Source organism: Oenanthe melanoleuca, chromosome 4, assembly GCF_029582105.1.
Source record: "Oenanthe melanoleuca isolate GR-GAL-2019-014 chromosome 4, OMel1.0, whole genome shotgun sequence".
Lineage (NCBI taxonomy): Eukaryota > Metazoa > Chordata > Aves > Passeriformes > Muscicapidae > Oenanthe > Oenanthe melanoleuca.
The window spans coordinates 50,437,942-50,457,273 of record NC_079337.1 but is presented as its reverse complement, the minus strand read 5'-3'; the positions used below and the strand labels follow the sequence as shown (position 1 = coordinate 50,457,273).

The window sequence follows — 19,332 nt, the reverse complement described above, 5'->3', positions numbered from 1 at the left end:
AAAATCGTTGCTCGATTCACAGTCTATAGCGGCCGTGGGGAGGGAAAGGGTAGGAGAAAATCACTACAGATCACGGGTTTGAGAAAGCAACAGAAGCAACACTCGGGCGTGAAATGAGGATCGGTTTTGAGGTCTGAACTGGTGTTTTGTGATGAGCAGCTATCCCACTTGCAGCACTAGCAGCAGAGACACAGGGTAAGACTGAGCTTTCTGGAGTGCAGCGCTTGACTCGTCCTCCCTCCTCCTCCTCCTCCTCCCTCCCTCCCTCCCGCCCTCCCTCTCTCTCTCTCTCCCTCTCTCTCTCTCTCTCTCTCTCCGCTCTCCCTCTTTCTCTCTCTCCCTCTCTCTTTCTGTGTGTATGTAGCGCAGGCGGCTCTGCTGCTGCAGCGTCAGGGAAGAGCTACCGAGAGAGGCTTCAGCAGCTCCCTCCACTTTGGGCAAACTTGCCGGTTTACCGCTTCTTCTTATTCTTTTTTTTTTTTGCTTTTTGCTGCTTTTTTTTTTTTTTTTTTTTTTTTTTTTTTTTTTCTTACGAGTGGGAAGCTTCTCAATTGCCATTCAACATTTTAAAGCACAAGCCGCTCTGCCGTGAAAGCGCCTGATCCACACTTCTCTGAAAGACACAGGAGGGAATACACAATTGCAGATTTCACCCACTGTGGCGGTGCAGATCACAGGAAACAACTGACTGATACAATTTTATTTGCAAATAGAACTCAGTATTTTTTTTTAATCGCGTCGCGGCTCTTTTCCCCTCCCCTTTGCCATTCCGCTTTATATGGATGTAATTCAGAATCTGTGTTAATTCACATGGGGGATCCAGTTACATCTTGTTCCGCTCCGGGTATAATTACGAGAGACCAATAATCGCCTTTGGACTCATAGTTTTGTTGCTAACCTTTGAACTGAAAGGATCAAGTTCAGATCTGGTTACCTGCATTGGGACGGGAAGGAAGAGGAGAGAGAGAGAGAGAGAGAGAGAGAGAGAGAGAGAGAGAGAGAGAGAGACTGCAATCTCATTTGTGAATCGCTCTCTGTGCTGCAGATCCAGATTGCTATAACACATGCAGTGCAAATGCAGGTAAGGCACACACACAAACTGCGGATGCAAAAACAAACTTGGGACTGTTGTGTGTCTATGTTCTTATCTCCAGCCTTGCAAATTCTGGGCAAACGGCTTCTGCAGTTTCTGTATCGTTGCTTTGTGACTAATGACCTTGCGCAGAGTTGTTAAAAAAAATCCGCTCCGGAGAAAGAGCTGAACATTTTAGGCGATCTGTGAAGATGGATTTGGGTGCTTTTCTGCCAACCAAAGGGGATATTCTGTGGACTGCACTGTAATACTCGGGGTTCTTCTCCTATCAGCTGTGCAGCACCGACATTATTGGGATTTTTTTTTTTTTTTTTTTTTTTTTTTTAAGAACTGCCCATTGCTAAGAGGATTTGGAGTTTTCCCGGACCCAAGCCCTTTGAATAAAGCGAATCACAATTTTTTTTCCCTGTGTGTGCAGAGAGGGGGAAGAATAAAGCTAATGCCTTGGTCGTAAACGACTGAGCGAGAGGGGGAGAGAGAGAGAGAGAGAGAGAGAGAGAGAAAGAGAGAAAAGAGAGGGAGTGTGTGAATTGTAGTTAACTCTAGTGTTGAAGACGACGACCTGGGGGGCTTCGAATCTTACAGTACTGCTCCTGCTTTTATTGCAAACCTTGCAAAGTGATTACAGTAAAATCAGAGAGGAGGAGGAGAAGGGGGAGGAGGAGGAAAATCCCATCCTATCTACCGAGATGAATCTTTTAAAAGCAAAATACACTGTCCCGTGAACTGTAAGTATATCGCAACTGGAAGGCAGGGAGAGCAGCAGAGAAGCCAGCAGCAAGGGTTTGACCACCAATTGCACCAGTCATGAGACAATAAGTTTCCAGAAATAGAAGGATTTTATAATTGATCACCTGGACTCTCAGCCGCTCTGTCGGCTTATCAGGGGAGTTTATTGGGGGGCAGGTGTGAGTGAGAGGAGGGCGGGGGGTTTCGGTACGAGGAAGATGAGGAAGATGCGGACCCTTCTTCGCTTTGTGCATTGCTGCTGCTGCTGTTTCTTGCTCCTCCTGCCTCCGCCGCTCTGGGTCAGCCTGGCAGCGGCTAAGCAGCTCCTGAAGTACCGGCTGGCCGAGGAGGGACCCGCCGACATCCGCATCGGCAACGTGGCTTCCGACCTGGGGATCGTGACGGGCTCCGGAGAGGTGACATTCAGCCTGGAGTCGGGCTCCGACTATCTCAAGATCGATAACATGACCGGGGAGCTGAGCACCACAGAGCGGCGCATCGACCGCGAAAAGCTGCCGCAGTGCCAGATGATCTTCGACGAGAACGAGTGCTTCTTGGACTTCGAGGTGTCGGTCATCGGCCCCTCGCAGAGCTGGGTGGACCTCTTCGAGGGCCGGGTCATCATCCTGGACATCAACGACAACACCCCCACCTTCCCTTCCCCCGTCCTCACCCTCACCGTGGAGGAGAACCGGCCCGTGGGGACGCTCTACCTGCTCCCCACCGCCACCGACCGGGACTTCGGCCGCAACGGCATCGAGCGCTACGAGCTGCTGCAGGAGCCCGGCGGGGACGGCGGCCGGCGCGGCGGCGGCGGCGGGGGCGGCTCGGCCGCGGCGGCCCCCGAGAGCGCCCCCTTCCCCGGCGGCAGCAAGCGGCGGCAGGAGGCGGAGGCGGCGGCCCGCAGCAGCGTCTTCGAGCTGCAGGTGGCCGACACCCTGGACGGGGAGAAGCAGCCGCAGCTGATCGTCAAGGGGGCGCTGGACCGGGAGCAGCGGGACTCGTACGAGCTCAGCCTCCGCGTGCGGGACGGCGGCGACCCGGCACGGTCCTCGCAGGCCATCCTGAGGGTGCTGATCACCGACGTGAACGACAACAGCCCCCGCTTCGAGAAGAGCGTCTACGAGGCGGACCTGGCGGAGAACAGCAGCCCCGGGACCCCGATCCTGCAGCTGCGAGCCACCGACCTGGACGTGGGAGTGAACGGGCAGATCGAGTATGTCTTCGGGGCGGCCACCGAGTCCGTCAGGCGCCTGCTGCGGCTGGACGAGACCTCGGGCTGGCTCAGCGTCCTGCACCGCATTGACCGGGAGGAGGTGAACCAGCTTCGCTTCACGGTCATGGCCCGAGACCGCGGCCAGCCCCCCAAGACAGACAAGGCCACTGTCGTGCTGAACATCCGGGATGAAAATGACAACGTGCCTACCATCGACATCCGGAAAATCGGGCGCATCCCGCTCCGGGATGGGGTGGCAAGCGTGGCCGAGGATGTGCTGGTGGACACCCCCATTGCCTTGGTGCAGGTGTCAGACCGGGACCAAGGTGAAAATGGAGTGGTGACGTGCACCGTGGTGGGCGATGTGCCCTTCCAGCTCAAACCGGCCAGCGAGGGTGAAGGGGAGCCGCAGAACAAGCGCAAGTACTTCCTCCACACCTCGGCCCCTCTGGATTATGAAGCTGTCCGTGACTATAACGTGGTGATTGTGGCTGTGGACTCAGGCAGCCCCAGCTTGTCCAGCAACAACTCCTTGCTGGTGCGGGTTGGGGACACTAATGACAACCCTCCTATGTTCAGCCAGGCCGTGCTGGAGGTCTCCTTTCCAGAGAACAACTTGCCTGGTGAGAGGGTGGCCACTGTGGTTGCCACAGATGCGGACAGCGGCAAGAATGCTGAGATCACCTATTCCTTGGAGGCTTCACCCCTGTCCTCAGAGACACCGGGCAGCATCTTCAGCATTGACCCTGACTCTGGGGATGTGTCGGTGCAGGCAGTGCTGGACCGTGAGCAGCGTGACACCTATGAGTTTCAGGTGACGGCCCGGGACAAGGGCGTGCCATCGCTGCAGGGCTCCACCACCGTGGTGGTGCGAGTGTCGGACCGCAATGACAACGAGCCGCGCTTCATGCAGGACGTGTTCACCTTCTATGTGAAAGAAAACCTGCAGCCCAACAGCCCTGTGGGCATGGTGACTGTGATGGACTTTGACAAGGGCCGCAACGCCGAACTCAGCCTCTCCATCCAGCCTGGAGACCACGACCAGGCAGCTGGTATCTTCTCCATCGAGAATGACACTGGAACCATTTTCTCCACTGTCTCTTTTGACCGTGAGCAGCAGACCAGCTACACCTTTAAGGTGAAGGCAGTGGACGGGGGTGAGCCACCACGCTCTGCCACAGCCACCGTGTCTCTCTTTGTGATGGATGAGAACGACAATGCACCCACTGTCACCTTCCCCAGCAACAGCTCCTACACCGTGCTGCCGCCCTCCAGCAACATGCGCACCGTGGTGGCCACTGTGGTCGCCACCGATGCTGACACCGGTCTCAACGCTGACCTCAATTACAGCATTGTTGGGGGCAACCCCTTCAAACTCTTTGAAATAGACCCGGCCAGTGGTGTAGTGTCGCTGGTGGGAAAGTTGGCCCCCAAGCACTATGGCCTGCACCGCCTGGTTGTGCAGGTGAATGACAGTGGGCAGCCACCCCAGTCCACCACTGCCCTGCTCCATGTCTTTGTCAATGAGAGCCTGTCCAATGCCACTGTGGTGGAGAGCCAGGTGGCCCGCAGCCTGCACACCCCACTGGCCCAGGACATTGCTGGTGATCCCAGCTACGAGCTGAGCAAGCAGAGGCTTAGCATAGTCATTGGCGTGGTGGCTGGCATCATGACCGTCATCCTTCTTATCCTGGTGGTGGTCATGGCCCGCTACTGCCGATCCAAGGGCAAGCATGGCTATGAGGCCGGCAAGAAGGACCACGAGGATTTCTTCACCCCCCAGCAGCACGACAAGGCCAAGAAGCCCAAGAAGGACAAGAAAGGCAAGAAGGGCAAGCAGCCCCTCTACAGCAGCATTGTTACCGTTGAGGCTTCCAAGCCCAATGGGCAGCGCTACGACAGCGTCAACGAGAAGCTCTCGGACAGCCCCGGCATGGGCCGGTATCGCTCGGTCAATGGTGGCCCCGGCAGCCCCGACCTGGCCAGGCACTACAAGTCCAGCTCACCGCTGCCCACCGTCCAGCTGCACCCACAGTCCCCCACCGCTGGCAAAAAGCACCAGGCCGTGCAGGACCTGCCCCCAGCCAACACCTTCGTGGGCGCTGGTGACAACATCTCCATCGGCTCGGACCATTGCTCCGAGTACAGCTGCCAGGCCAGCAGCAAGTACAGCAAGCAGGTAAGAGCGCTGCAGCCGCGGGCCCCAGCACGCACCCACAGGCACACAGAGCGGGTGCGGAGCCGGGATGCCCATCCCGCCTCCCGCACCGGCACAGGCACAGGCACACACCCCGCCAGGTTCAGCGACCCGTTCAGTCTGCTGCCCCCGCCCCTTCCTCCAGGCAGTCAGGTGCACGGACAGCACGCAGCACGAAGGAAGGGCAGTCAGACATCTTTATCGCTATAATTTTTATCATTCCCTCCGCTTATCAGATCCGGCAGCCAAGCAGCCCGTCCGTGCAGCCGCACCGCAGCGGCAGCCGCGGGCTCTGTCGCCTGTCCCGACACGGAGCTCTAAGGCAGCCTGAGATGCCTTTATCAGCCGCGCTCCCGGAGGCCAAGCCCGGCGGTTTTGGGGGGTCGAGGGGAGATGGGGACCCCCCACCAGGCGGAGCCGCCGTCTCCCTCCCGCCCCCGCCCCGCCTCCATCCGTGTCCCGGCGCTTACCCCGCCGCGATGCTTCCCCAGCCAAGGGACGTGTCCGCCCCGGCTGAGGAGGAAAGTTTCGCCTCGGCAGCCAGATGTTTAGAGGAAAGGGGGCTGCTGCCTGCCTGACACTTCCTAAAGCTGTGGGTGAGAGTGGATTTGCAGCGCTAATGGCTGTAATTACCGGGTCTTTCATTAGGACCAAAAAGCTTAAATAATCTACACAGCCTAATTTACACTACAGAGATTTGCACTCATTGCAGTTGCTCTGAATACACGTAAGCGTTAGTGAGTTTAGAATCTCACCTCAGTAAGTTTTTTTTTTTTTTTGTTTGTTTGTTTTTTTGGGTTTTTTTTTGGTTTTTTTTTTAATGCCCCTTGCCTATCTCATGCGATTTCATTCAGGCTGAGAGGCCCTAACGTGCCCGCCCAGCTGCCGCACAGCTGTGTGGTGCGGCTGCCGTGAAACCTCTCGGAGCGAAATGTGCCTTCAGGGGTGCCACGAGTGCCTGGCTCTGGTCTCGACTGTGCTGGCGGGGCTCGGCTCAGTGGGGATCCGATAGCCTAAAGCTGGTGATGGCAGGGAGAGTCTTTACAGCCCTTGAAATAAGATAGGGATTGCACAGAGGGCAGCCAAGCTTCTAAGTGAAGTCTTCTGTTTATTTTATGAGACATCTATACCCTGAACAGTGGTCCCTCTTTTTTGGGGGTATACTTTTTGGGTGATAGGACGTACAAGATAATATCCTGAGCGTTTTCTCAACCACAATGGAAGCTAGAGGCAAATGAATGCTGATTCATGTAACTACACATCCAAGTCTGGAACAGGGAAATTCTGACTAGTTTCACAAAAATGCTTTCTTTTCTGCTTATTAACATGCAAATGTGGTACACGATGAAATATTTTTTTATACTTTGAAATGTTTGCTAGCTTGCTAAAATGGAAGTTTTGTAAGTGTTGCTGGTATTTGCATTCTGCTCAGAAACACTTAAAATATAGTAGCACAAAACTAATTGTCTGAGCCACCCCCTCCAGTCTTTCAGGTCACCAAGAGAGTGTGATTGTACTATACACCAGTGCTTTTCTGTATGTGGCCTTGCAAGGGACACAGACTTATGGAATGTTTGACACAGCAGTTTCTGTTTGGTACATTTCATTAATGCTCTCCTAGAGAGTACATCAGAATTTCAGTTTGAGAATAGTCTGTATAAAATACGAATTTCTAAGTTCTTTATCTTTTATCTCCTAAGGCTTATTAAGCACAGAGTAAATGATGCCATTTCAGCAATCACTGGAATAAAAGTAGCAGTGGAATATATTCTAATCAGATACCACTTCATTCTTGATGCTGCAATTCATCTAAACGTATGGATTATAATCTGTTAAAGTGTAATTTAATTTCAATGTAAAAGAATGATTTGCATTTCAAGTGTAGGAATGATAAAGGAATACACATTACAAATTAGTGTTTTCCTTGATAAAAGACCCCCAAACTTATTTAAGATTATAACACAGAAATATATTTTGAATTACATAATATTTTCCAAGGATTTCTTTTGATATAAAATATATGATAAAACTTAGCAGTAGAAAATGGCTTTATTGCACTCTTACAAAGAAGTGCACCTTGAATTGCTCCATAACTTATGTTGTTTGCTGCAAATTAGTTTCTCAGTGTTGATAGTTCTCTTTTGTTAAATATTTAGCCTATTATGAATGTTCACTTATTCAAGTAGTTTATAGCCAGTATTCTAATGTTTTAGATATTTATTTTTAAATATGTAGAGAGTATTTTCACACTTGTAAAGTATGCATATAAGTTGGAAATTGTCCAAGGAAACAGTAAAGGTAGTGTTAAATAACAGACTTTATGGGAGAGTCTATCAGTCATAAACACTCTGTTACTACTTTCCAATGTGTACTTGCCAGATTGTAGCTGAGTGACATTTGTATGCTTTTGTTCATTTTACATAGTAGTGAGGACATTAAGACTTGCATAAACAATATGTGCACTTTCCACATCTCAAACATTGACAGTGCAGTATTTTGCAGTTTAGCAGGCAAAACACCTGAGGATTTTTAACACCCAAACCACGTAGAGCTCTTGTTCAGAAGAATTTTTTAGAGAGAAATGTGAATCAGATGCAGATAAAGGGTTCTGATGGGGTGTACATCAGATTATTTCATAGTTCTGCTGTACATGTGGAACAGAACCAGTAGCATAGTGGTGTGGCTGTGGTAGGGAGACTATTTGAAATCTCTAAGACTGCCTTTATTTACTCATTGTCAGTTCCTTTTGTTCTAAAGAGACATTAGACAGTGTATAAAATTTTAGAACAAATAAGTGGACACAGCAGAACATACCTGCTCTAAGTCACTGGAGATGAGAGTGATGCTAATTTCCCATTAGTGTAATTAGAATTGGTAACTGATACTTTCCTACATCTACAGTACAACAGTCAGGAAATAAAGTCTCTGCTTACATGACCGACTGGTGTACCCCAGGGAACACAAGTTGTTTTCATTCCAATGATTTGATACTTCATTTTTAAGGTGATGAATTGAATTCTTATATGAGTTTCAAAATAAGTCCTGTTTGATACAGGACTGTATAAGAGAACTTAATTGGAGAGAACTGCAAACAATTTGTAATTTGTAAAACAATTTCCTCATTCTAACATCATGTCTTTTATATAAAGTTTAAAACAAAATTCTGTGTTCAGTAAACTTCTGACATTTCACAGTCACTATTTTTTAGGAGAGCTTTAACAAGTTTAACTCTTATCCTTGTTTTACTTAGCATGGTATTACTCTGAAATATTCTATTAGCCTCTCACTTATCAATTCTCTCCTTTTCAGTAAAGCACTACAAATGTTTAAAATACTTAGTATTCCACAGATCTTAATCGCTTGCCAAAAGTTAAAGCTGTACAGAAGTGTTTACTGAATGAGGATGAGTTTAAGTAAGTGTTTTTCTGGATCATGGATTAAAAATTTGAAACCTCTAGGTGCTGCACATTGCCTGTGAGGAGCCTGGATATTGGGATTTCCAGCAAAGACAGCCAAAGATGATGAAAGCTCAGTGCATGAGGGGAATCACTTAACAGCTTGGAGCATTACATACTAAATCACAGATCTCGCAATGAATTTTAATTGTAAATAATTATTTTATCATTTATTTACAGATATATTTTTATAATATATGCTTCTCCACCTCTTCGTCTCACAGGGCAAAATAGTAGTATATAAGCAGTTTTATTTCAGTGAAACTTGAAAACGAATCAGCTTGTTACCAACAACTCTTTGAAGAACAAGCCTTTTAAACACTCTTTATATGTTTGTATTTCTTGGCCATCATCTTATCTTGGTTTCTTTTTTACTTGCTCTACTAAGCAATGATTACTGGCTCTTTAAAACACTTCAGTTATGATGCTGAGGGGTTTTTATTTACTTGTTATTTTTTTAAGAGATGTTGGCCACTATCAGTGGAATTTGTAGAAGCAATAAAGGAATTTCTGAGCAGAATTATTTCTGTACGTCAGATATTGGCTTCTTAACCAATCAACTCTTTAATTCCTTGGGAAAAATCCCATTGCCTTTTCTCATTGAAAATGTACTGTTTCATGAAGAAAAATGATTATCAAACCAGTGTTCTGGAACTCTAATCAAAATTATATGCATTTCCTGTAAAGTTTTACTGCCTTGAAAGTGAAATACATAGAAATCAATTTCTGAAAAAAAAAAAAAAAATCCTGGTTCAGTAGTCATTTAATTTATTTTATTAAATTTCAAACATTAATCACTCTGCTGCAATATCGCAGAAGCATTTTGACTAGTTGGTTATCACATATGTCAATTGTATCTATAAACTAAATAGTTCAGTTTCCTCATAAACATGCACATATACCCAGCAGCCTTAATAGGGCCCCAAATTCATCCATTAAAGAGGCAATCTGTTTAACCATACAGGAAGGCATCATCTTTCCTCTTGTTCATGACAGACACACACATACACAGAGAGGCTTATCTCAAAGGCTATTTTTTATATTCCCAAACCCCTCTAAAAGAATAAAATTTTTCACAACTTTGAGCTAAGCAAATATACTACAGTATAATAATCATAAAAATAACAACGTCATGATGGCACTAACTGCCATGTCAAAAAAAAGATCATTGTTACTGTGTGTAAACATTTAAACTGGTGACTTCTTTCATACATTTAACCTTCATACAATTTAGTGAAAAGTGTACAGAAGTACACTTTCAGTACTCATTTTGTATTATGTTAAATATTTGACAATTAGTTTCTAAAAGTGACCCACATTTGACCTTCAGTAGCAAATTATGATGAGAGGGGGGCTAATTAAGCATGAAATGGATGTATCATTGATGCTTTAATTATCTTTATTTAACAGAAAGTATTCTACTGATAAGTGCAGCTTTTATTTTTTTCCTCTCCAGTAAAATCATCTTGTGCAATGTGCAAATGACTAAGTTACCACTGAATCATTCTACACTCCCAGGAGATGTACAGAGCCAAAAGGGACAGGATCTGAGTAAAGGAGGATACATGCTCTGAATAAGTAAAGAACAGTACTATTATAGGCAAGGGGTAGCAAGAAACATCTTTAAAAGGATAGAATCTGATTTATCAACTCAGACAGCTCTCTGGTGTTGTACATAACAAACTTGGGTTATAACCATGGTTAGAAGCTTTACTATTGCAGTCATTCTTTATGTTTCTGAGTGTGTTTCTTCCTCTTTCTCTCTATCTCTTTTTATTTTTATTTTATTTTTTTTCTTAGTTTGTGTTAGTTGTCTGATTTTCTAGTATTTGGGATAGTTGCCAGTTTGACCATCAGTACAGCTTTGTTTCATATCTGCAGCTTCAGTCTCATTTTCCTTTAAGCATATTCTTTCAAAAGTTTTAGAATGTTTATGTACTTGGTAGTATGCTGGGCTATAAAACTAATCAATTTGGTTTTGCATTAAAATATAAAAGAAAGTCAACAAACTTCAAAAGTAGTTAGCATTATCAGTCAACTAAATCTTTGACAAGCACTGTGAACTCTTCAATAGTATTGCAAAAATTTGAATACTTAATTACTAATCTCAACAAGATTAACATAATTTTGACTCTATATATAGAAAATATAGATAAATATAGAAAAGATAGAAGCATATGAGTAATCCAGTACAGTATTTTGCAGGCAGATTTTCTAAGCAAGTCTGCTTTCAGAAACTGTTAAAGTTGCAAAATATACTTTTTTCAGTCTTAGGCCATATTACATGCAATATGTTCCATGTAATTTATGTTGTACGTTTCTCCATTAAAAAAAACCCCAAAAATCTTTTTAGATGGTTTTATCTCAGCATATGCTGAGAAAATTATATTTTTGTGTTTTTCTTCCCTGGTTTTTCTTTCCTGAAAGGGTAAATTTTTTTCTGTATCACATTTTGGACTTTTCTAACATATACTCTACATTCATTTTGATCAATAATTGAAGTTACAAAAATAGACCAACAGCTACTCCAAGGATCAAAAAACCTTTTTAATTTTTTTATTTTTTGTATATAAATTTGCATTATTTTAATTTTTGATTGAGTTTGTGAAAGAAAATTCTGACATTCATGAAGATATATTTCAAGCTAGGACTGAGTTACTGTGTTCCATATTTCTCAGGAAACAAACCTCCCAAGGTCACTTGTATTTTGTTGTTGTGGATGACAAAATATCACAGTAATGATGGAGTAACTAAGATTAGCAGAGCATCTGACATGAGTGACAAGAATGGAAAAAGACCAGAGTAATCCACAGGAGATTTTAAAATTTTTAATTTCTTATTTAATGCAGTTTCTTCTGTAAATATTGAACTGAGAGCAGGTCATGAGCACAAGTAAAAATCTCAAAATGTGATTATACTGAAGTACCAGGGAGTCAAGTTCCTGAATTATGTCAGGGATACACTGAAGTTGTCCAACTGTATGGAGATGTGCTTATCATGAGTCATTTGCTCACTCTTACGTGGCCATTTTCACTGACAAGAGATCTAAAACTAAAATTAAGAACAACTTTTGAAGGCATTAAAAAACCAAGGGATTAGCTGTATATATAGCACATACAAGCAGTGTGGAGGAAGCACTTATTATTATTTTTTATGAAAGAAGAAGATGGAAAAACTTTAGAGTAAATTTTGGAATTTAGAAGTTTGAATAAAAACAATATTCTATCCCCATGTAAAACTGTAAGGTAGGTAAAAGTGATGTGATTTCTTTTTTTTTATTCTTTATACCAGTAGGAAAAAAAACCTCTCATTTAGGCAAAAAGTTGTTTTGAAATCATTAGTTTGTAATATGGTGCAGCATAGCCCCAAAAATTCAGTTTTACTCAGAATGGATCACAAAAGGCACAATTATTAGAAGCTGAAAAAAAGAATTATCTTTGCCTTTCAAAACCTAATTTACCTTATTAACTACTGACAAGAGCGAGTATATTTTTTACAGTCAAACATTTTTCTGTCAGGTGAGATTTTGTTTTAGTGTTTAATGTTCTAATGTGTGAGTTTGTAACTGAATGAAAGGAATGTGTGCTTTCAAATAGCATTCTTGCAGTATTAGGAAGCAATAAAATTGGTATTTATCAAAGTGTTCAATATAAGGTCTTTTATTATCTATAGATAATTATGGATAATGTAAACTTAGTTTTTTTAAGGCTAGGTACAGAAAGTAGGTACTAGCTTATGCTGAAAATTGCTCATAGATAGAACCAGAATACAGAAATACAGATAACACCTGCCAAAAATTCAGAGACAATATTATCTTGCAGTTGTGTCTGAACAAATTCCTTTATGGTACCACCTTGTAAGTAAAAAAAAAAATTGCCACCTGACAGCATGAAATTTCTTGAATTACATGGTCACATGATGATTTTGAAGAATCTGCCATAAACTCCATTAAAACTAGATTCTTGACTGGTTTTGTGGCCAGGAAATGCATTCACTGTGTTATGTGTCAAATGTTTTGTCTGTTGTAGCACTTCTCAAAGAGAAATGAGAGGGGCTGCTGTATTCTGTCTAAACATGTATGAATGACAACGTTTCTTCAGCCCTGGAGTAGTGTAAAATATGAAAAGTAGCCCCTACTTCCTTTGGATTCCAGATCTTGAGAGACTTTAACACAGAGACTTATCCTTGGGTAAAAAAAGACCTTTCACCAGGACAATGCTTTTAAAGGGATACAGTTTGGGGTAGAAGTGTGTTGTGCTGGAAAATGGGCTGCAGGAAGTTATGGGGACTGTTATCACTCTGGTTATGATTCAGCATCCTAATGTCAGTTCAGCATCTGGAAGCTGTGCTATCTGCACAGAGCTGCACACACAGTGCATGACACAAGACATGGGTGTCTTCTCTGACACTCTTCTGCAGCTGCAGCTCAGGGCCAAACAAAAAACAATCACTAAATCCTTTGGTTTACTTAACAGAACAATATTTAAAATAAAGTTAAGCACTCTGTGCATGCAGTGCACTTTGGCAGGGGGGAAAATTATTTTTCCCATGAGATCTTCAAAATGTGTGTGCCATACACATGCCAGTTAATAGAACAGAATCTGCATGTGCAGATACCTGATGACATATAAGCAATTAACAGAATTTCCATTTGTATCAGACCTCTCAGGTTGATGTTTATCTCAGGTGAAACTGCAGGTATTTCCACTAAAGTCAATCAAATTTAACTAGTATTAACTGCAGTAAATTGTATCAGCTGTTGTAATATTCAGAAAATGCTTCATATTAAAATAAAATATAGATAGAGAACACCATTTATTAATTTGGATGTTAATCCCCCACATTTAAGTTATCAACATGCATATAAATATAGTTTGCAAAATAACAGAGTAGGTTTTCATCATCTATTACATCCAAGTGTAAAATTATCTTTCTAAAAGGGTCTGGAAACGCTGTGGCTTTAATGACACTTCAAAAAAGTAATATTTTAGTATTGAACACATTCTTGCTCAAATTAATGGTGCAGCAAGAATGCATATGCCAAGCTACCTTTGCTGGTCCCCAGGCAGGTCATGGTGTTTGTTTGTGGAGCTGTGTGTTACTCTTTGTAGGTATATTTACAAAAAAGGCTTGGCCTTAAAGTTCCTATCAACTTCAAAATGTGAAACTTTGCATCAGATGAAATCTGACCATTTGATTAGGAAAATCTGCTTAGTTTATTGCAAGTCCTATTTAAAACAGTACATTTAACAAAAGAAAATGCTTCTGTAATTTGCAGCCTTTCTAAAGGTGAAAGACAAGAATGGAAATGCAGATAACAAACCCACAGAAAAGTAAAGCATTAGTTCATCTGCTCCTAATGTTTTCACAGTGATATTTTAAGCCTCTATTTCACATCTTTGCTATTCACAACTTTTACAGTTTTGCTGGTTTTAGCACACATCTCATCTCATCATGTCACACGTGCTCTAAGTGAAGTTAAATTGTCATAAAAATTGAGTAATTAAATAGTTAATCAGTTTCCTTATCTCCATCCATGTATTCCAAATTGGTTATAATGCCATAACGTGTGCCTTGTGTGATAGTGAGAGGATATCCATCATTCTGCTGAATTAGAAAAGTGCTATTTTCAGTGATCATGTAATTATATTCCAATTGCAGTACAAGTTTACAGAAGGATAATAATTGATTTACTTGAGAGAGAACTATTTGTTGAATTTTCCAGTAATGTTGGGAGTTCTTTTATGGTGGGAATAATTGCACTGGAAACTAGAAATAACTACAAGCACTACAAGCTCAGCCTCTGAACCTCAGCCCAGATCTTGGGTAAGATCTGTCACACTTCAGTAAATTTAGAAAATTCATTCATATGGTGCCTCTGACTATATCCTAAACGTTCTGCTTTTCTACCTGCTACTTAAGGGACTGATTTTTTATTGTAGTCAGAAAAATTCCATTAAAATAAAATTCCATTTTATTTTAATGGAATTTTTCTGAATACGAGTAAAGTTCAGTTATTTCTAGAGCAGGTGTTAATTCTGATGAGTAAAAGTGACAGCAGGGTGAAAAAGAGCAGTACCTGTTTTCATAGAGTCTTTAAAATATGAGTGTTTTTCCAAGGAATTCCAACACAAAGTCTGGGTCACGTATTTTGTTATATGAAACAGAATAGTATGACATATCTGAGCTAACTACAGTGCAGATGTGAGTGGTACTTGATGGACTGACAGAGAATTTCCACTGAGGCACAGTAGGTGTTTCACCAGCATGTGGGTTTGTGCAATGGGTGGCTTCACTCAGTGCCTTCAGTCCTGGCACTGGCAGATCCTTGAGCAGCCATGAAGTCACCAGGGCTTGGTGCACCACAGTAATTCATTCCTTTTAAATACACCAGGTTCATCACTAGGTATGCTACTAAAATACTTGCTACTAGTGGTGTTTTTTTGTGCTTTTATACAATTTTAAAAAAGCAAAGTGCACAAGACAGGTTTAGTTTATCAGTAAAGGAAATTTGTGCAAGTGTTTACAGAATGGTTCTGATTTTCCCATCCGGTGATTTGCAGAGATCACTTATATATGGATGATGATATAATTTATCCTTTTTTGTGCAACGTTGGTTCTCTAAATAATTATTTATAGTGTTGCTACTATTCTGGATCTTTCTGTTTGTTCTTTAATGGAGATGAAAAGATAAGCAAGAGTGTGAAATTCCTCTGTGCAGCATAAATTAAGAAAATTTTGTTCTCATTACATTGAAAAAGGTTTTATAACTTATATTCAAGGAGACTGGGTGATGCTTTATTCACATGGCCCTTCAGAAGCTGCTGAATGAATTGAAAATTAATAATGGACTTCCTAATACTGCACATTAGTGCACCTTTCTAGGAACCTTGAATTCTAAATTTATGCATTTTTTTATACTAGTTCTTAGTTAAATATATGAAGGGACTGAACTCTTTGAATTATATGGTAAACTTCCTGGAGAATTAATGTTACAGAAATATGAAAGGGCTGGCTAAAGCATCACTCTACCAAATGTTTCTAAAATGCTTTATATATTTATAAGACATCATGATCTACTATTGATGCAAATTACTAAGGATAAAAGAAAATCCATCTGTTATCAAAGAAAAAAAATAAATTAAATAAGTCCAAGGATTTGAAAGACTTAGAATTAAGGACTAAGTATTCATACTTTGTGATAGGTTTATAGTAATTGACAGTAGAAAAGACTTCCTTTTAGCATTTACAATGTGGGATATTTTCTTGAAACTAAAGAAAATGACTTTGCCATAAAATTTTCTCATGTAACATATCCTGTCTTATTTCATAATTTCCTATCCTCCACTGAAATGTCTCAATATTAAAATATGACCTACACCATTTCATGTTGTGTTGGGCATTGCTAGTTTTATTATTACCCTTACATTTAATCAAATTGTCAGTAGCTAAATAAATAGCATTTCATCAAGAGCTGTTGGTTTTCAATCAGCTAGGAAACAGATTACAGGCCTGAGAACAGATCTAAGGCTAGTGTCTCCAATCTGCAACTAATTGTGCACTGATAATAGCACTGCCCACAGGCAAATCTTACTTGCTGTCCTGATCTATGATAGATTTTCCTGTATGTTAATATTACATCAGATGGAGTAATTTTGTTGCAGTTGCCATATTTAACCTTTCCTTTTTAGCTGGAAATATATATTGTTTGGGGTTACTACCTTCATGTTTAATTTCTGAAAAGAAATGCATAAATGAGAAAGCTCAAGGGAAACACTATAGCCATGCTTCTGCCTTTAACTTCTCCTCTTAAAACGGTTGCTTCTTTAGAAGATAAAGTACTGTTGATACTTAAGGAAATATTTGCATGTAATATTGCATATTCTGTGGCTTATCTCAGGGATTGAGGAACATGAGGAACTGCAGCAGGAAGTAGTGCTTCACTCTCTTGGTGTGTGCGGACTGGCTGCTGGGGCTGTGGGTGCCAGAGTTCTCTCTGGATCAATTGCAGATCACATACTAACTGTATAGAGCATATGTGCAGGTTACATCGTTAAGACATTATAAATATTCACATCTTTCCAGTGTGAAGTTGATGAGGGTGATTAAATACACAGCAGCCCCAGTACTGTACCAAGACTTCATCATTTCAGGTGCTTCACAAATACAGAATGCACTGTAAAAGCTGCTTTTAAAAAAGACAGACACAGAGGGTAGAATAGCAAATACTGTCTGTAGTCAGCACATTATAGTGTTCTGGAGGAAAACTGTCTTCTGGGCTGTGTACATTGTTCTTGTGAAATGATTTCAACAGTCTCGAATATTTTTTTTTTCACCTTGCTAGTTATGCAAACAGCTCTTCACTTTTTTCAGTAAAGCAAGTGGGAATTGTTCACTGTCACAAATAATAAATAACGAGAGTACCTGATCTGCAGAGCATGGAAGTGATAAAAACACATGCTTATGAGTGCTTGAGATTTCACAGCTATTAATTCTGAACTTTTTGATTGCAATTCTGTTTTACAAGAGTGGATGCTGTTAGGGCAGCAGCACACAGTGACAGTGAAGGATTATGACAACATGCATTTATCACTGTGAGCTTGATAAATTCAGTACAAGACATGGTCAGAAAATGCCCCTAAACCTGAAGTCATAAAATGTTGCCTTTACTGAAAGTTAAAATAGTGAACATTTCTCTATTACTGCTACTGATCTTGTTCAATTAGTAATTTAATACTAATATGAGTGTGCTTGAGAGGGTTTCTTTGTGCATAACGAAATGTGTAGCTCTTACCAACATCAGTGAATTTCTTAACATGTACACTGGGGGAATCTAGGAGTTTTGTGCAGAATGCTATTGTATATACATGTAATCACATGCAGAAAGGTCTTTTACAAAGGTCAGCAAGTATTGTAGCAAGCTTGGCATTAATAAAAGTCAGGAGGATGCTCCAGACTTTCAAGAATTCTTTAAAATTCTTTTTTAAAGGCACCTAGCACTTGAAGTCTAAATTGTAAGTTTGTCTGAAAGTATATACTCCCCAACTACTTCTATGTAAATCAAAATGTGGTAGGTCACGTCACGTCTTCCATGTTGAGATTGCAGCATTCACAGGTAATAGGAGTATTTCAAATTAGAAACCAAATTTTTGCATTAGAGATAAAAACAGGAATTTCAATAATAATTGGACATAATTTTGAAGTTGTGTACTGTAAGAAATTAGAACATAAAGAATCCGAATACCTAATCTGTAGAATTTATGCTTATAAATATATAAATTATAAAAATTTCAAAGTGATAACAGAGAAAATAAACCCTAAATTATACAGTAGAAAGTCCTGAATAAGGGAAGCAATTGAGTAAGAACATGTCTAGAAATGTTAGTACTTCATTTTTTTTAAAATCTTTATCATTCTAGGGAATTAAGCTTCAGCCTTTCTGAAATCCTTCCTGAGCTGGTAATTTTTTTCACATTTTCAGGACATCATCAAAGCCATGCTAATCTGGACCAAGGGCATGCCTCATAGTCCTTGAATGTCTGAAGAAAACAATTTTCTGTCTTTCCTATTTTTAACATAATGAAGATTCACTTCAAATTTTATAAAACCTATAGGGAAGACAATTTGATTATTTACAAGACAAGTGTTATAGGATACAATCAACAGCCTACAGTTCTTTGCAGGATTAATAGGAAAAAATTGCAAATCCAGGAGGCATATGTTCTCACTGAATATCTGGCTCAGTAATTAGACAATCTGGCTACTGAGTGAGGTACATTTGTGATAGGTTGTAATGTACATCCCATGTTTAAGGCATTGTAAGCCTGTAATCTGGAGGAGGAAAATGAAAGATCTCGTGAGAAAAGGAAATCCAGACTTTTTTTTTTCCCTGTAATGTGAATCTGTAGGCATTTGTTTTGTCTCCCAAAGGAAAGGCCTAGCATTTGAAAAAGACTTTTCTTATAGAAAAGGAGAACAGTTGGAGTTCTGCTATTTTTATTTTTCTTTAACTCTAGAATTTTCTTTGTAACTATGAAAACCATAATCATCCAACACTGTAGGTTCTGGCAAAGTCTTTCACTAATTAATATTTGTGTATAACTTTGTCAAATAAAACCTATGCTCACTACTTTCCTATCATCTTCATCAAAAGCAGTGCCCTTTTAAGACACTGGGACAGATAGGAAAATTTCATCTTTTTGCATTTGTGATACTGTCTACTTATTTTTTCTATGCTTATATTTGGGATGATTTTGAGGGAACTTTACAGGAAGTGTAGACTAGGTAACTACTACTACTACTACTACTAAAAGGAATAAAATAAAGAGAACCTGTGGTGGAAAAATTGCTTTCAAAATCTTTTTTTCCCAGTTTTTCTTTTGTTTAAACATTAGGATTCTGGTTTAAAAAATCAACCTAGTGAACCTTAAAATATTTACTTATATGTTGGCTTTATGGAAAGCTGTTTTGAGAGCCAAATAAAATAAACCTGTAAAGTTGTTTGGAGTTTTGGACAGAGAACTTTTATTAAGGAGGCAGTAGAATACATATGTTGATATATATGAGAATTTCACTCACATGTAACATATCATGGACTCCTTTACTACATGTCCTCTAATCTTAGCTTTGTGCTCTGCATTTG

General features: G+C 41.2%; 1 protein-coding gene across 3 annotated transcripts in view; it reads left to right on the top strand.

Moving 5' to 3' along the window:
* Positions 1–359: 359 nt before the first annotated feature.
* The window catches only part of PCDH7 (protocadherin 7), a 252,554-nt gene continuing 233,581 nt past the window's right edge, over positions 360–19,332 (top strand). For all 3 annotated transcript variants that reach the window (XM_056490654.1, XM_056490653.1, XM_056490650.1), the window contains exon 1: positions 360–5,217. In XM_056490654.1, the coding sequence (XP_056346629.1) occupies positions 2,041–5,217 (3,177 nt within the window). In that variant the 5' untranslated portion in view covers positions 360–2,040. The remainder of the gene's footprint in view (positions 5,218–19,332) is intronic.